This window comes from Notolabrus celidotus, chromosome 15 (genome assembly GCF_009762535.1).
Source record: "Notolabrus celidotus isolate fNotCel1 chromosome 15, fNotCel1.pri, whole genome shotgun sequence".
NCBI lineage: Eukaryota > Metazoa > Chordata > Actinopteri > Labriformes > Labridae > Notolabrus > Notolabrus celidotus.
The window spans coordinates 8,154,796-8,169,033 of NC_048286.1; the positions used below are offsets into that span (position 1 = coordinate 8,154,796).

The 14,238-nt window shown below is 40.8% G+C and overlaps 1 protein-coding gene across 1 annotated transcript in view; it reads right to left on the reverse strand.

Annotated features, from left to right (window-relative positions):
* Nucleotides 1-629: 629 nt before the first annotated feature.
* pigk (phosphatidylinositol glycan anchor biosynthesis, class K) overlaps nt 630-14,238 on the reverse strand; it is a 44,220-nt gene continuing 30,611 nt past the window's right edge. The window contains exon 11 of the mRNA XM_034703428.1: nt 630-3,083. Coding sequence (XP_034559319.1) covers nt 2,967-3,083 — 117 coding nt within the window. The 3' untranslated portion in view covers nt 630-2,966. The remainder of the gene's footprint in view (nt 3,084-14,238) is intronic.

Below are 14,238 nucleotides of genomic sequence, written 5' to 3' on the forward strand. Positions count from 1 at the left end.
CCTCACCCGGAAACCTCTCCGCCTGTTTTCAGGAGGCTGCTGTTAGATTATCCTGTCACTGGTACTCCCCACCAAGTCAGGTGTGAAGGAAGAAAGAGTGATGTTTATTAGCGTTTGGAAACCACAGCGAGGGGGGAAGAGTACATCACCACTCTGAAGGCTGAGCATATTCAATCCCATCTGCGAGCGCTAAAGAAGAAACGAGAGGCGCAGACGAGATGGAGTCAATTTTGAAGCGGGTTTAAGAACAAACAAATCCATCTGAGATCAGGTGGCTTTAATTTTCTCTGTATCTGCTGCCAGCCTGGTATACACTGATTGTATACAGAGGCTTGGATCTGAAGGCCGCTCTGTCTTTTGAAAAAAACAAGAAAACAACATTTAAAAAACCTGCCTGAATTGTTTGAACTCTTTCCAGAAAGAAAACAACAGAGCAGGTGTGTAAATCAACCCAAGCGGCAAAGATTCAAGGATGTCTTTGTGTTATAAAACAAGCTTAGACTGTGAGCTCTGCCAGGAATACCTTCAAGGGGTCTGTAGCAGTGAAAGGAAAGCGTGTGTCTTGAAACAGCATTACAAAGTAATTAAGGAAGCTCAATATCTTTGAAAAAAAGTAATAAGAAAGGCAGTTAGAGACGCAAATACAATCCTTTTATTCAGTGTTTCGACTTTAATCAGGGTATCAGTCTGAACAATTGATATAAAATGAGCTCTCTCTCTCTCTGAGAGGGGATATGAGATTATGGGAAATAGAAACAGGGAAGAAGAAATAAAGCTTGCATAAATAATTTAAAAGTAAAGGTACGTGGTGGCTGACGCAGCAGCTGCCTTCACATAAATACAGTTCAATTTCCAACTTCATCTATTTTCCACAACAGCCTTGTGCGAGGGAGAGTGGCAGCGGACACCTGGTGGGCGTTCCTGATGCCACGGAGCAAAGATAAACTACCACAGGTTCAATCCATATGCTCCGAGCATCAGTCAACAATGAGCCTAATGCAGAGTGGTAACACAGAGAGGGGGAGAGTGGGAAGAAAATAAAAAGAGGAAAAACACGTCCAGGCAAAGAGAAGATTCATTTGGGACGACCGGCAGCTTACTGGGTTATCACTCACTTATCGCTGCTGTAGCGCGAGACGTGGAAACGGCCCGGGAAATAGCTGTCCATCACCCGGAATACAATCAGCCGAGTACATGGCTGGGGAGCTAATGGATGTTTCCACAGGGAGGGCAATTTAGAGAATGGGAAAGTGGATGGGTCCATCACGGCGAGATGGGATTATGTGTGATTGTTATCCCTCACAAGCGGGATGTGACGGTCAAGGGGTGTAATGTATATGGACAGGAGAGACATTAAACAGTAATCTCTCCTCAGTTCTCTCACGGCCAATCAGCCTGCCCTCGTCCCACATTTTCTTCCTCTGACCAGGCGGACGTTTTTCTGATGAGCTCTTAAACAAAAACTGCTGCTGAAGTATTCAGAGCAGAGCTGTCTGGGAAAATAAATTAAAGTCTTATCTGGGGACTCAGTTCAGTGCATTTTTAGCCAAATCAATGCAATTATGGAATGGCTCAACTAAACAGAACTTTAGACACACGAGAAATAAATAAACGAAGAAGTTCTTGTTGAAAAGTAACCAGACTGTATAAAGAGACGGGTGACATGACTGCTACTCAAAAGTGAAGCCAAAACACTTTGATATCCCCTTTGAACAGCTGCTGTAAGAGGCATCAAGCCTGCCTGCTCTATGTTGACCGATGGGATATGGATGAAACTATAAAATAATAATAATTACATTTAAAAAAAATTATCTCGAACTTGTGAATATAGGTGGCATCGGTATATAAGACAGTCAGTTTTCGGGGGTGGGGGGGGGGGGCTCTTCCAGAAAGAAAAAGGTTTAAACTATGTCCCTGTATCAAGACTTCCGTTATGTAAAGTAATGCAGTTTCTAGCCTACACTAGCATTGATAGTTGTACAGTAAGGACAGATCCACTGACTGCAACCGATTTGCTGAGTCACCCCCTCCGCACTTGTCTTAAACTGAAGTGTTTTTTTAATCAAACCAGCACTAAGAATGTTTGTTTATCACCGATTGAACAAGCACAGTGGAGAGCGAGGGTCAAGAGGCAACGTAACAAACACTTATAGGAGACTCACTGGACTTTCTATAATCTCAAGAGTGTGTCTCAAACTGAAACATGAATCTGTTTTTCTTTAAACTGTACCGACCTAAGAGGCCGTTGCTGTTTTATTGGTAAGTTAAATGTTTTTGTTACCGGGAGAGACGGAAGTCAACACCCAGCAGACTCTGGCTCCAAATACATGCATCATCTTTACATAAATTCAATAAAAGAAACATATAAACAGTTTAAGATGGCTTTACAGCTCTTCAAAGGCTCATGTAGTATTTGGGCTCAAGCATTTGTCCCTTTTGACCTGTCATTAAAGTACCAACACTAGTATTACTACAACCTCGGATACAACCAAATATGTGGTATCACTGAGAACATCAGTCAATGCACTGGTCCTGTATCATCATTTATCAACCCGCCCTAAAATGTATCTGGTTTCAGCTTATCATCTTACGTCAAAGCTAGTTAGTCAAAGCTGGAAAAATGTCAGCAACTGTTTTATCCACAGGTAATGTGTACATGTGTGTGTTCACATGTGTGATTTCAGATGCTACCCAAGTCTTGGTATTAAAACTGGTAGCGGTAAGGAAAAAATGGTATTACTTTTTCATTTCACCGGTAAAAACAATCATCCAAAAGACATTAAAAAAAGGCACCAATTGCATCACAGTTTCTGGCTGAGCGGCTGTGGTGTCATACATCTTCATTCCATTTCCAGGAAAAAATAAGCCTGTCACAAACTGCACCTTCCCTCCAATATCCCTTCGGTAAAAGCTCACAATCAGCTTCTTCGTGTCCTCAGATATCCAGCGGCGTAAACGCTGAGGCCTCAGAAGATGTGTTTGAGGTGCTTCATGCCGTACGTCTGGAAAAACACCATGAGGATTAGAGTCCACAGGCCCAGGATGAAGCCATCAGGAGGATGCCAGTCTCTCTGCTTTGGTTTCTGGAGAGAGGAGGAGGACAGGGAGGCGGGTTGAGGTAAAGGTGAGGTGAGGATGGGGGAAGAGAGAGGGGGAAGAGACTGCAGTTAGTAATAGTGTGTATATTCCTCCTGTTGAGGCCGCTGCTGATTGTTCTGTCATTCACACACGCAGGCAGGCGTGGAGTCTCTCTCTGTCTCTCACACACACACACACACACACACACACACACACACACACACACACACACACACACACACACACACACACACACACACACACACACACACACACACACACACACACACACACTTATTTTATCTTTTTATGTACACTATCTGCTGTCTCACACACACAACAAACACAAGAGTTCACACAAAGAGCGGGTGGTGAGACTCATCAGTACGCCTCCCCTGTCTCGTGTTTGTCCCATTCACTGCCACATCATCACTTTGTGTATGATTATACTTTTAAATCTCCCCCGTATTAAACATGCATCTCACAAGGAGCACATTTATATGCTAATGTGGTGACAATATTCTGTGCAGAGATGAGATTTAACCTCTAAAAAATCTTCTTATAACTCCTCAGCTGGCGACAAAGACGTAGATACTCTGTGAGGACGCACTTAAGAGATTTCTGTTATCCCCTGCTACACAAGCTGCCATTATCCAGTCATGGAATCGCCAGTGAGAAGAGGCATCCCCCAAAAGCCAAAAACCCCAGGACTTGGCAAAGAGGATAAACACTCAGACAGAACACACTCCAAGTTGCTGGAGTCCCACACTGAACACACATCAGCATGGCACACAGTGCGGGAAAGCTGCTACACAAACACTCAGAGGATCCATGTCTCTCCAGCTTTCCAGAGTGCTACTACAGTACACAGTGTACATTTACTCTCACTGAAGTACATCACATCATCAGCTCTGCACACACTCACACACACACAGACAGGCTGAAAGCAGACTGACGGGCCCTGCAAGAGAAGACACTGGTGTAAAACCCCAGTCCAGGGTCACTACACCTATTACCCATGAACTCAGTCTGGCTGCAGCCAGGAGACACAGCACAAAGTCATCCACCGTTCAGCCTGTGGATCAAATTAAACCTGGATTATGAATATATATTTGTCTCTGAAGGGAAAATGAGAACACTGTGCAGCTACAGGTTTATCAGCTCACTATTTTGAAGTTAAAGGATTTTCTTTGTTTGGCTATTCTCTTTTTTCTCCTATTTTGGTCTCCCCCGTCTTTCTTATTTGCAGCCAAATTCTGACACGATGGTGAATATGAGAACAGAGGAGGAAAAACTGTACCCTGAGCTGACATCTGATGGTCTCATCTCGACGTGTTCTTTTTTGTGAATCATTTTAATTAATATATTTCATGTATTAATCTTTAGATCAGTTTTACTACAGTACATTTTGAAGATACTTATTTTTACATTAAATGTGGTTTTGTGGAGTGCCAGCTGGCCTAGCAGTCTAAGCGTGCGCCCCATGTCCAGAGGCTCTAATCATGGTCCCAGTGGTTGCTGCTTCGACTTCCAACCATGACCCTCGGCTGCATGTCCCCCCCCCCCCACTCTCTAGTTCCCATGTTCCCCATCACTCTTCAGCTGTCCTCTCAACAACAAAAAAAATCCTCAAATTAAGACATGAAGAAGGAACGTTTGTGAAGTAATACAACTCGAAACAAAAAGTGATGACCACAAGAGCAGCATAACTCAGCCGGATGACGTGCAACTGCAGGTAATGAGAAATATGGGACTGAAAAACTAAAATACTAATAAAGCCCAAGTTTTATTTAGTGTGCAGCAACTATTTCATCATTTGTGAATGACAATAAAACAAAAAAACTATAATTCAAAAAGAAACATGCAAACAGCAGCAAGTTAAACGTGATGCTTCAGGGATTATGACTATGTCATAGTTTCCTCATCTTGTAGAGGTCAGAAATTTAATTGAAATTATATTTCAGCAAATGATGCAATACCGGAGTAATTGCTTTGTTGGATTAAATCTCTGTAAACATTCAAAGTTACAAAATGCATTTCAGAGCATCAATATAAAGTAGGCAGGAAGTTGAAGGATTTTAACACACTAGCTAATAAAATATGATATAACTGACGAACTGCAAGGCTATGGGACAATTTCAACAGTAAAATGCCACCAGTCATCAGGAGTGTAATTTGTAAGTAAATTGATTCTGAACAGCTCCGGCGGTCAGCTAATATTTTGCTGAATTTCACATCTTATGAGAGGTGGAAAACTGCTGAATTGGCATATGAACAGTGGACTCTTTTGCAGAACTGGCAGATACTGTGGAGTGTTAAAGGGTCTGAAATTACCACCCACTAAGCACCAAATGCCAGTACAGTGTGTCTTTGGCAGCTAAAACCTCCACAGCACTGGCTGTAAAACTCTAATACCTCAGTTATCTCCAGTTTTTTAAACTCCCTGCCTCTACGATGTCTCTTCAAGTCAAGTTTTCACTCAAACAGGCTTCTCAGAAGCTGGATGTCTCTGTACCACTACACAGAGAAGCCTTAAATCTGTGGACAGCAGCTGATAATGAAATTGACCATCTGAATGTCATTAAGTATCATACTGCACCTCTAACTCTCAGAGCAGACATGGATCTATGTTACTTGGAATTATGCATACGAATTACCTTAAGACAGTCGTCATTATTGAAGGTTCAATACCAGACTGTGTGAAATACTTGATTCTTATTGGTCAATTCTCAACGCTAAAACTTCAATCTTATTTTGAAATACTTATGTTAGCGAGTTTGCCATCACAAGCAAAACCAGGGACAACTTGGCCGAACACTTCATATCAAATCAAACCAGTCCAGCACATTTCTCCCCTGCCTGTTGACACTGTGGCAAAGACGTCAGTTATCTTAGCCATCCTGCACAAGGTTACATGATGAGTACTGAAGATAATCAAAGCATTGCTGCAGATTATGAGATCATCACAATCAGTGACCCAACCAAGCGGCAACCTCCGGTCTCAAAATATGAAGCTCATGCGGAAGTCTTTTCAAAAAAGATGATCTTTACAGCAGAAATAAACATGTTTATAGCCTGGTTCAAAAAAACGGCTTAGGTCTTCTCTATTGGCACACACTGTACAGGGGGTGATTTTTTTTCTAACGCGACTGTTCAGAAGATATTAAGATTACAAGTTTTGCCCAAATAAGGACATGACTGACTTGATCGACAGGCGGGAACACATAGCTGTTGGCTTACAGGTTTCAAAGCCCGCCTCTTTAAGTCACACTAAGCTTGGTTAATTTCCGCCTTTTCAATATGGCTCCTGCCAACGATTGGTTTCAAAACAGCGCTTGGGAACAGATGGGTGACGTCATGGATACTACGTCCATTATTTATACAGTCTATGATCCCTACAGGTAATTGGTTTCTCTTTTATCTAACCACTCACTACGCTCCAACAACAGACGTAGTTCCAGAACCTGTCTAGGACCAGACAGTTTCCAGGCAACCCAAACATTGTACTGCTCTCTTCTCACACTTCAGCTACTTTAAATTATGATATCTGTCCGTGTATTTCCAATCAGTCTGTTTTTAGTGTCTATGTGATTCAGAGATGATCAGTTAGAAAAACGGCTGCACTGTTAAATAACTGATTAAAGAACATCTGGCTAATGCACAGTGATACAGAGTGAAACGTCCCACAATGTACTTCATAGCAATTCAGAGACATCATCCTTTGAAGGGTAAAGGCTGTGAAGGATGTGTCTTTTGTAGCATGCACAGACCGATAAGGCCATGCTAAAATGAGACAGTCTGCTAAACACAGGATTTCCTGTGTGCGTCACCAGCTGTTATGGCTTTACCCTTGCATCACAAAGCACTACCAGGAAGGTAGCTGGCTAAATACCTATCATAAGTTAAGAAAGTTGAAGTTTCAGGTAGGGCTGGGCAAATATTACTTTACTAAATATAAACACTGCATGGCTCCAAAAATAGAGACTGACCAGCACCCAGCAGCAAGTGCCTCCACAGAGCAGCTGTCGTTGACACAAATTAACAAATGCTACACAAATGAAATAATTCAAAAAATGGGGAAAAAAACTGATGACACTTCCCTCCCCATTGTGCGGATATGGCTCCCATAGTTATTTTAAACAACTTGTCAAAACCCTCTACAGGTGACACAATATACCATTGCAGAAATATTTATCCCAAACTGCAGTGCCCAAGTCTTATCAATGAACTAAAGCAATCACTAATCCTGATCAAGGTCAAATGTTCCATTAAACGTGATATTGATTTGAGGCCATATCGCCCAGCATTAATTAATTTCAGGACACCTTTAGTTTTAACATTGATAGTACCTTCATTTAAATTTCCAGCATCTCGTTTGAAATGGAGTACGCTGACTCTCGAGATGTGGATACTCTTTGGCTCAGGGAGGTGTAGGGTGTATTTGTTGGCCACATTTGAAGGAGCCCTAGAAATGAGACAGCCTCTCCGCCACACGTCTGTGATGTATGCAGTCTAGAAATGCACCCTTCTAACACTGTAGACCCACTGCAAGCAGTGCGTCGCACCGCTTGTCCTCCCTTTCACTGTGTATTGCAACTGTCTGCTTCCCTGTACAAAGTATTCTGGGATGTCTGGCAGCATGACTTTTTAACAACTTTTCTCCCTCTTTATTTCAAAATCATGCATTGAAAACACAGGGTGGCGAACTGTTGAGTAAATATACCTTGAGGAGTGCTGGTTATTTTCAAAAGAGCCCTCAATCTAAGACAATGCATGGAACAGCGGAGGTGGGCGGCGCGTCTCAAGGCAATTTAGATGCTTGTCAGTGGGTCCACAATGTAACGAACACCTCCTGTCCAATCAGATACTTTGTCAGAACTAACTGTTATGTAATACAATTTAACAGCTCTCAGTTAGTGAGGCGAAAAGTTGATTTCAAGAAGTGCGTGTGGCTGTGTACTCATGCCTCTGTGAGTCTTCTCAAGGCTATCTTTTCAATCCAAACATCAGGTTACGTGTCAATGCTGCCAATTTCTAAAATAGAAAGACTGAGGATGGCAGAAAAATTGGATTACGTCTGACTTGGAATTTATTTAACAGCTCAATCAAGTCGAATCAATAGAGCGCTACGCAGAATGCTAAAGCAGACACTGAGGCGTTTGCAGCACACATCAGCCCTCAGGTCTTATCGAGACATAGTGTGGGACAGAGACAGGGCTGTAAGTCCAAGGCAAAGAGCTTCTGATTTAAAGCTGCATTCACTCGGCAGATATTAGCTTGTATTTTCTGCTCTTGCTCAGATTTTATTGGTCAACAATGTCCTGCAATAAATGGATTCAGAAGAAAAATAGGGCCAGAGTTGCATTCAGGCCTGGAGAAGAGATGTGAGGCATAGATTACAGGCCCTCTCCCACACACACTATATCTACAGTAGATATTGTCTGACAGAGAACAAGCTGCAGGTTATGCAGTGGAAAAAGCTCAGTGCTCCATCAGACAGTCAGTGAGCAGAGGAGACAATGTAGCTCAAACAATGGAGGAGCTGTTTTTAGAGTCGAATTCAGAGAACAGCAGAAACTACAGGAAACATCTCAGAGGACAGACAGTTTCTGGTCTCCTTTGTCTGACATCAGACATCAAAGTGGGTGTTCAGTCTAAAAATAGCTTCATGTAACAGGCAATGAAAAGCTGATATTATCATCAACTCTGAATGATAGGAGCCAACAGGAACACACTGTTTTATGCAAATGATGGAACATTTGGTTATTCCACCAGAGAGGTCTCTTGGTGAAGGGTTTCTCTGCTGGGGCGGCAGGTTTGAAATGGGCGGGATTGGATAAGCGTGATGTAATATTCCTTGGGGCAAATTATGAGTTATCCTGCAGGTTCTCAGTGTTTAGTGATATGGGGTGTAGCATTAGGGAAGCAGACTTTGTGTCTTTCGGTCTCAGTTTACATACAAGCACTATGCACTGCAAAGATGGTAAAAGCAAACACAGAGTCTCAGTCGAGTTTAAACAAAATTACACCCTCGATTGCATACTCTTTTTAAGTTGTTCATCATGAAACATTTGATTTAAAATATTTTCAGATTTGGTTAAGATTGTATTTAAATACTTACTTTTTTCAGACGTGAATCATGCAGAATAAAACTGTGACCTTAGAGAGAGGTGATTAAACTACAACAGATTCATCTGGAACAAGGACTCTGTTGACGTTCCAGTTCAAGCTTGATTAACTGATGATTTCTTTATCTTTTTTTGAATAAGACTACCTTCTACCTTTATGCAAATTTGAGCTATTACAACAGTCTCATTTGGTTAAGTTTTATTATATCTGAGAAATCATCAAATGGAAAAGGTTACATGTAGTTTTCTGTATTAGATGAAGGTCTTGTTTTAGAAGCCCTGCTTAGAAAATTTTGCTTCACACCTCCAAAATTAACTTGTTCTTTCTCAATTAGAACATAATAGAACATTCATGACACATTGGGGCTTAAAGATACACCAGAATACAGCAAATAAAGCTTTTAACCTCAAACTTTCAACAAAGGGGAAGACCCCCAGAACTCCCCAACCCCAACACCCTACGTCCGAATAACCCTTGTCCTTGCCTTGAACCAATTCAAAGTGCACCTCACTCCTCCTGATTTACTCTAGATCCTACATTTATTGATATCTTCAGGAATAATATAATCTCTTGGATTTAGATGGACTACCCTGCCCAAAACCCAGCCCACCAAAGTAGGGTAAGCTAAAACCAGTTATATCACAGCATTATACTCCTTTTGCTCTGCACTGACTAATTACCTGCATGCAGAAAATTCCTGCAGATATACAAGTGTATGATATTTATACTACAAACACTTGAGATACCTAAATCCGGTCCCTCATCTCCAGATTTTGCATTTTTATGTAGGATCTATAAATATGGATTAGTCTGAGAGTGAAAGGTATGCTAACATGGTTCCATGTCGTTCTCATTGTCCCATCTTTCTTAAATCCTCCAGAGGAATAATTAACTGACAGACCAGGAGTGCAGTGCTTTAATGTGATCAAGATCAAAACAAGGCCTAGTTAGCTTTAGTCTGTACAGTTTGACTGTCTGCACATTGAGCTCAAGCTTTAACTGCTAAGTCAAAGTGATGCACAAGATCCTGTGTCTTTTGTTCCCTGTATCCACTTCTATCATCTTATAGGTTGTGTTTGTTACTGCTGCAGTTTGTATAAAATTGGTTCTGGGCTCTTTACCCTGTTGTTAACATCCCAACACACAGAAGCTATTCAGTATTTTTCTGCTGCTGTTTGCAAGCTGATGAAAGTGACAAGGAGGCACCTTCACACAATGCAAGGTCAATGGAGAGCATGAATTGTTTTCCCCTCCGGTGTGGGTGGGACTTGAGTGCTCTCTCTTTGTTGCGAGGTTGCTGTCAATCAAATGTGATCAAGCAACCCCACCTACACAGTGCCAAAGAAGCAGATTAGCAGACTTTAGGAGAGCAACATTCTTGACAAATCAAACCTAAAGACTAGGAAATGTAACTGATGCAGAACACTCAGAGTCAACACTTCAGGCTGGTGAGACTCAGGGAGTGTTTCATTTGTCTTTAGGTTGTCTTGTCCCCTCTTTAATAAATATTCATCTTTATTACAGAATGTGTCCCTCAACCACAAAAATAAGATATGCATTATTCATAGCTGCTGCCAAGCCCCAGTACAGCAGCCTTTTCACTTCTTAAGCCGCTGACATACATGTTTACACACAGGACTCCTGCTTTAATGGCTGTTTGTCATCTAGGACTATCAAACAACCAGAGGAACAAGAGGTTTGCTTCCTGATCATAGTTCAGTTAAAATGCCTGTGCACACCACAGAGTGTCTCTCCCACAGCAAACAGCCCCTGTGAGCATGCAGAGTCAATCACACAGGATGGGGGCACAGGTAACTGTAGCAGCATCTGGTTTTAAAAGCACTTTAGCAAACTCTGCAGATATTCAGCTCTGAAGTGAGAGCACTAGAGCAGCAAACAGAAACGGGACCCTCTGCTCTCTGTCGCTGTGCTCTCCATAGCACCATTTCCTGTCTCTGTCACAGGTACTTTCTTTTTTAAAGCTTGGTCATTTTTGCCGGATGGTTTTGGAAAGTTTAAATTTGACATGTTGTTCAGCTGCCTTTTACTATGAAGAAATAGGACAAAGAAAGCGAAACATATGGACAACAGTGTGATATTGCTTGGTAAGTGCTTGATGTGTAAATAATATAGTGTGAACATAAAGACCATATCATCCAGAGGTGATATGTCCATGTTTTGGTTAAAAGCAGGTTTGCATAGTATATCCATAACTTTGGGACATAACATACCATACAATAACATATCATATGATATGATAACATACCGTACGATAAGATTCAATTCGGTTTGAATCGATTCGATACAATAACATACGATACCATACTATATGATAACATACTGTACGATATGATGACATACCCTACGATACGATAACATTAGATACGATAACATATGATATGTTAACATATGACACGATAACATATGACAAGATAACATATGATACGATAACATATGATACGATAACATATGACACGATAACATATGATACGATACAATAACATACGATAACATACGATAACATACGATAACATATGATAACATATGATAACATATGATATGATACGATAACATGAAACGATAACATATGACATGATATCATACGATAACATATGATACGATAACATACGATATGATAACATACGATAACATATGATATGATACGATAACATATATGTTAACATATGACACGATATCATACGATAACATATGATACGATAACATAGGATATGATAACATACGATAACATATGATATGATACGATAACATATATGTTAACATATGACACGATAACATATGATACGATACGATAACATACGATAACATACGATACGATAACATACGATACGATAACATACGATACGATAACATATGATAACATATGATATGACACGATAACATACGATAACATATGATACGATACGATAACATACGATAACATACGATATGATAACATACGATAACATACGTATGATAACATATGATAACATACGATATGATAACATACGATAACATATGATATGATACCATATCATACCATACCGTAGGATATGAAGACATACCATACAATACGTTAACATACGATACAATAACACACCATACAATACTCTTGGGTGATCTATCTTGGACTTAAATGCTGCACTTTTTTTAATAAATAAAAATATTATGGTCAGAAACACACAGTAAAGTTTTCTGGGAACAAGCAGAACCCCCCTTCCATTTTCATATCTTTGTCTAAAATCCAAGATAAAAGTTTTGTTGACTTCCATCCTGAGATGATTGGCAGGTTAATATTTTGCCACATCATTACAATGTTCACTCTGAAAGGATAATTTTGCAGCCTTGGTTGGGACTCTTATTTTTTCCGTGATGCTTCAACTCACGTTCTCTCATTTTTGAATGCTGGACTATTATTAGCAGTCCACTCTTGTTCAGCTGAGACAGAAGCTTCTCCCAATATCCCAATCAAACATGTCAGCATGCTTGAGTTACTGTGGCCCATGTTTTATGGTCAAACTGACACAGAGCAAAGACCCCAGTGATCCGTCCCATGGAGACACAGCTGTAACCAGATGAATTCTGACCTGACAGCTCAGACTGACATTGCATGGTCACTGATTTAAGACAGCTCAAACGTGATCTAAATCATCTATTTACTGAGAGAGGCTATCTTCTGCTCCCACTATGCTTTATGCAGTTCTGTTACATAAGCAAGTTTGAGTTGAGACATTTTTGGGCTGTAGCTTTGGTGACAAAGTGGCCATCAGAAAGACAAGTATAGGAATTGAGGGTTAAACCCCCGGAGGACGGAGCAGAGGGATGTTTATGAGAAACGACTGGGAGCGTGTGGCCATTGGGGGCAGTTGACCTCTGTGGCAATGGTAAGCAGAGGTGTGCGTGACTGTGACTTCTGTGTGTGTGAGCATGTAAATACATGTGTGTGTGTTGGTGCAAGCCCCTCGGGTGAGGAAGGTCAAAGGGAGACGGATCGACTTTGACAGGAAGCCACGTCAGCACAGCCAGAGGACAGAGGAGCATATGTCAAGACAGAGGAGAGGGAAAGAAACAATGTGAAGAGAAAAGATGGAGACGGCTTTTACCCACATTTAATCAACAATTTAGTAGTTTCACTATCAAATCAAGTGTCTTTTATTCCCTGTGATTAATGGCTACGTACAAACAAGATGCATTTTGTAAATTAAACCTTTGATAAGGAACCCTTAAACCAATAACTGCAACCAATTGACACCAATAAACAGGCCCTGGAAGGGCCATTTAACACTCAAATAAAAGCTAAAGCATCTTAAACTCTAAATTGCGTTTGGCAATGTAACATAATGCAACAACGCATTGCAACAACGCAATGCAACAACGCAATGCAACAACACAATGCAACAACGCAATGCAACAACGCAATGCAACAACGCAATGCAACGTGGCGTAGTATAACATAACGCCTCACAACACAACAAAACACAATGCAACGTAACATAACGCCACACAACGTAATATAGCTTAACTTAGTATAACGTAACATAACCTAACAAACTACAACGCAATATGTAATAGAATGTTCAAAACCCAAAACAGCGTAACATATTGTATCATATCTTTTCATACGGTACTGTATGGTGTTGTATCGTAATATTTTGTATTATACTGTATCTCGTCAAATCATATTGTATCATATTGTATTGTATGGTGTGGCCCGGTATGAAATCGTAATATGCAGTATCTTATGTACTGAGTGCAACATCAAGGGCCCAATGTGTAATGGGAAAAAAAACATTAGAAATGAAAACCCATTCAAGATGGGAATGGAGCCTCGATTCAACAAATGTGGAAGTGCCTAAAAGCTGCGTTCTGTTCAGTGGCCTCCTCTGGTGGCAAAAAGACAGCTCTTTGTAAGGAAGTCTGAAAACATGACCCTTCTTTTCACTTGATATGTTACTCTTACTGTTTCTGTTACTGTGACTGTTACTGTGACTGTGACTGTGACTGTACAGAGTGATGCTCAATTATAATTCAGCT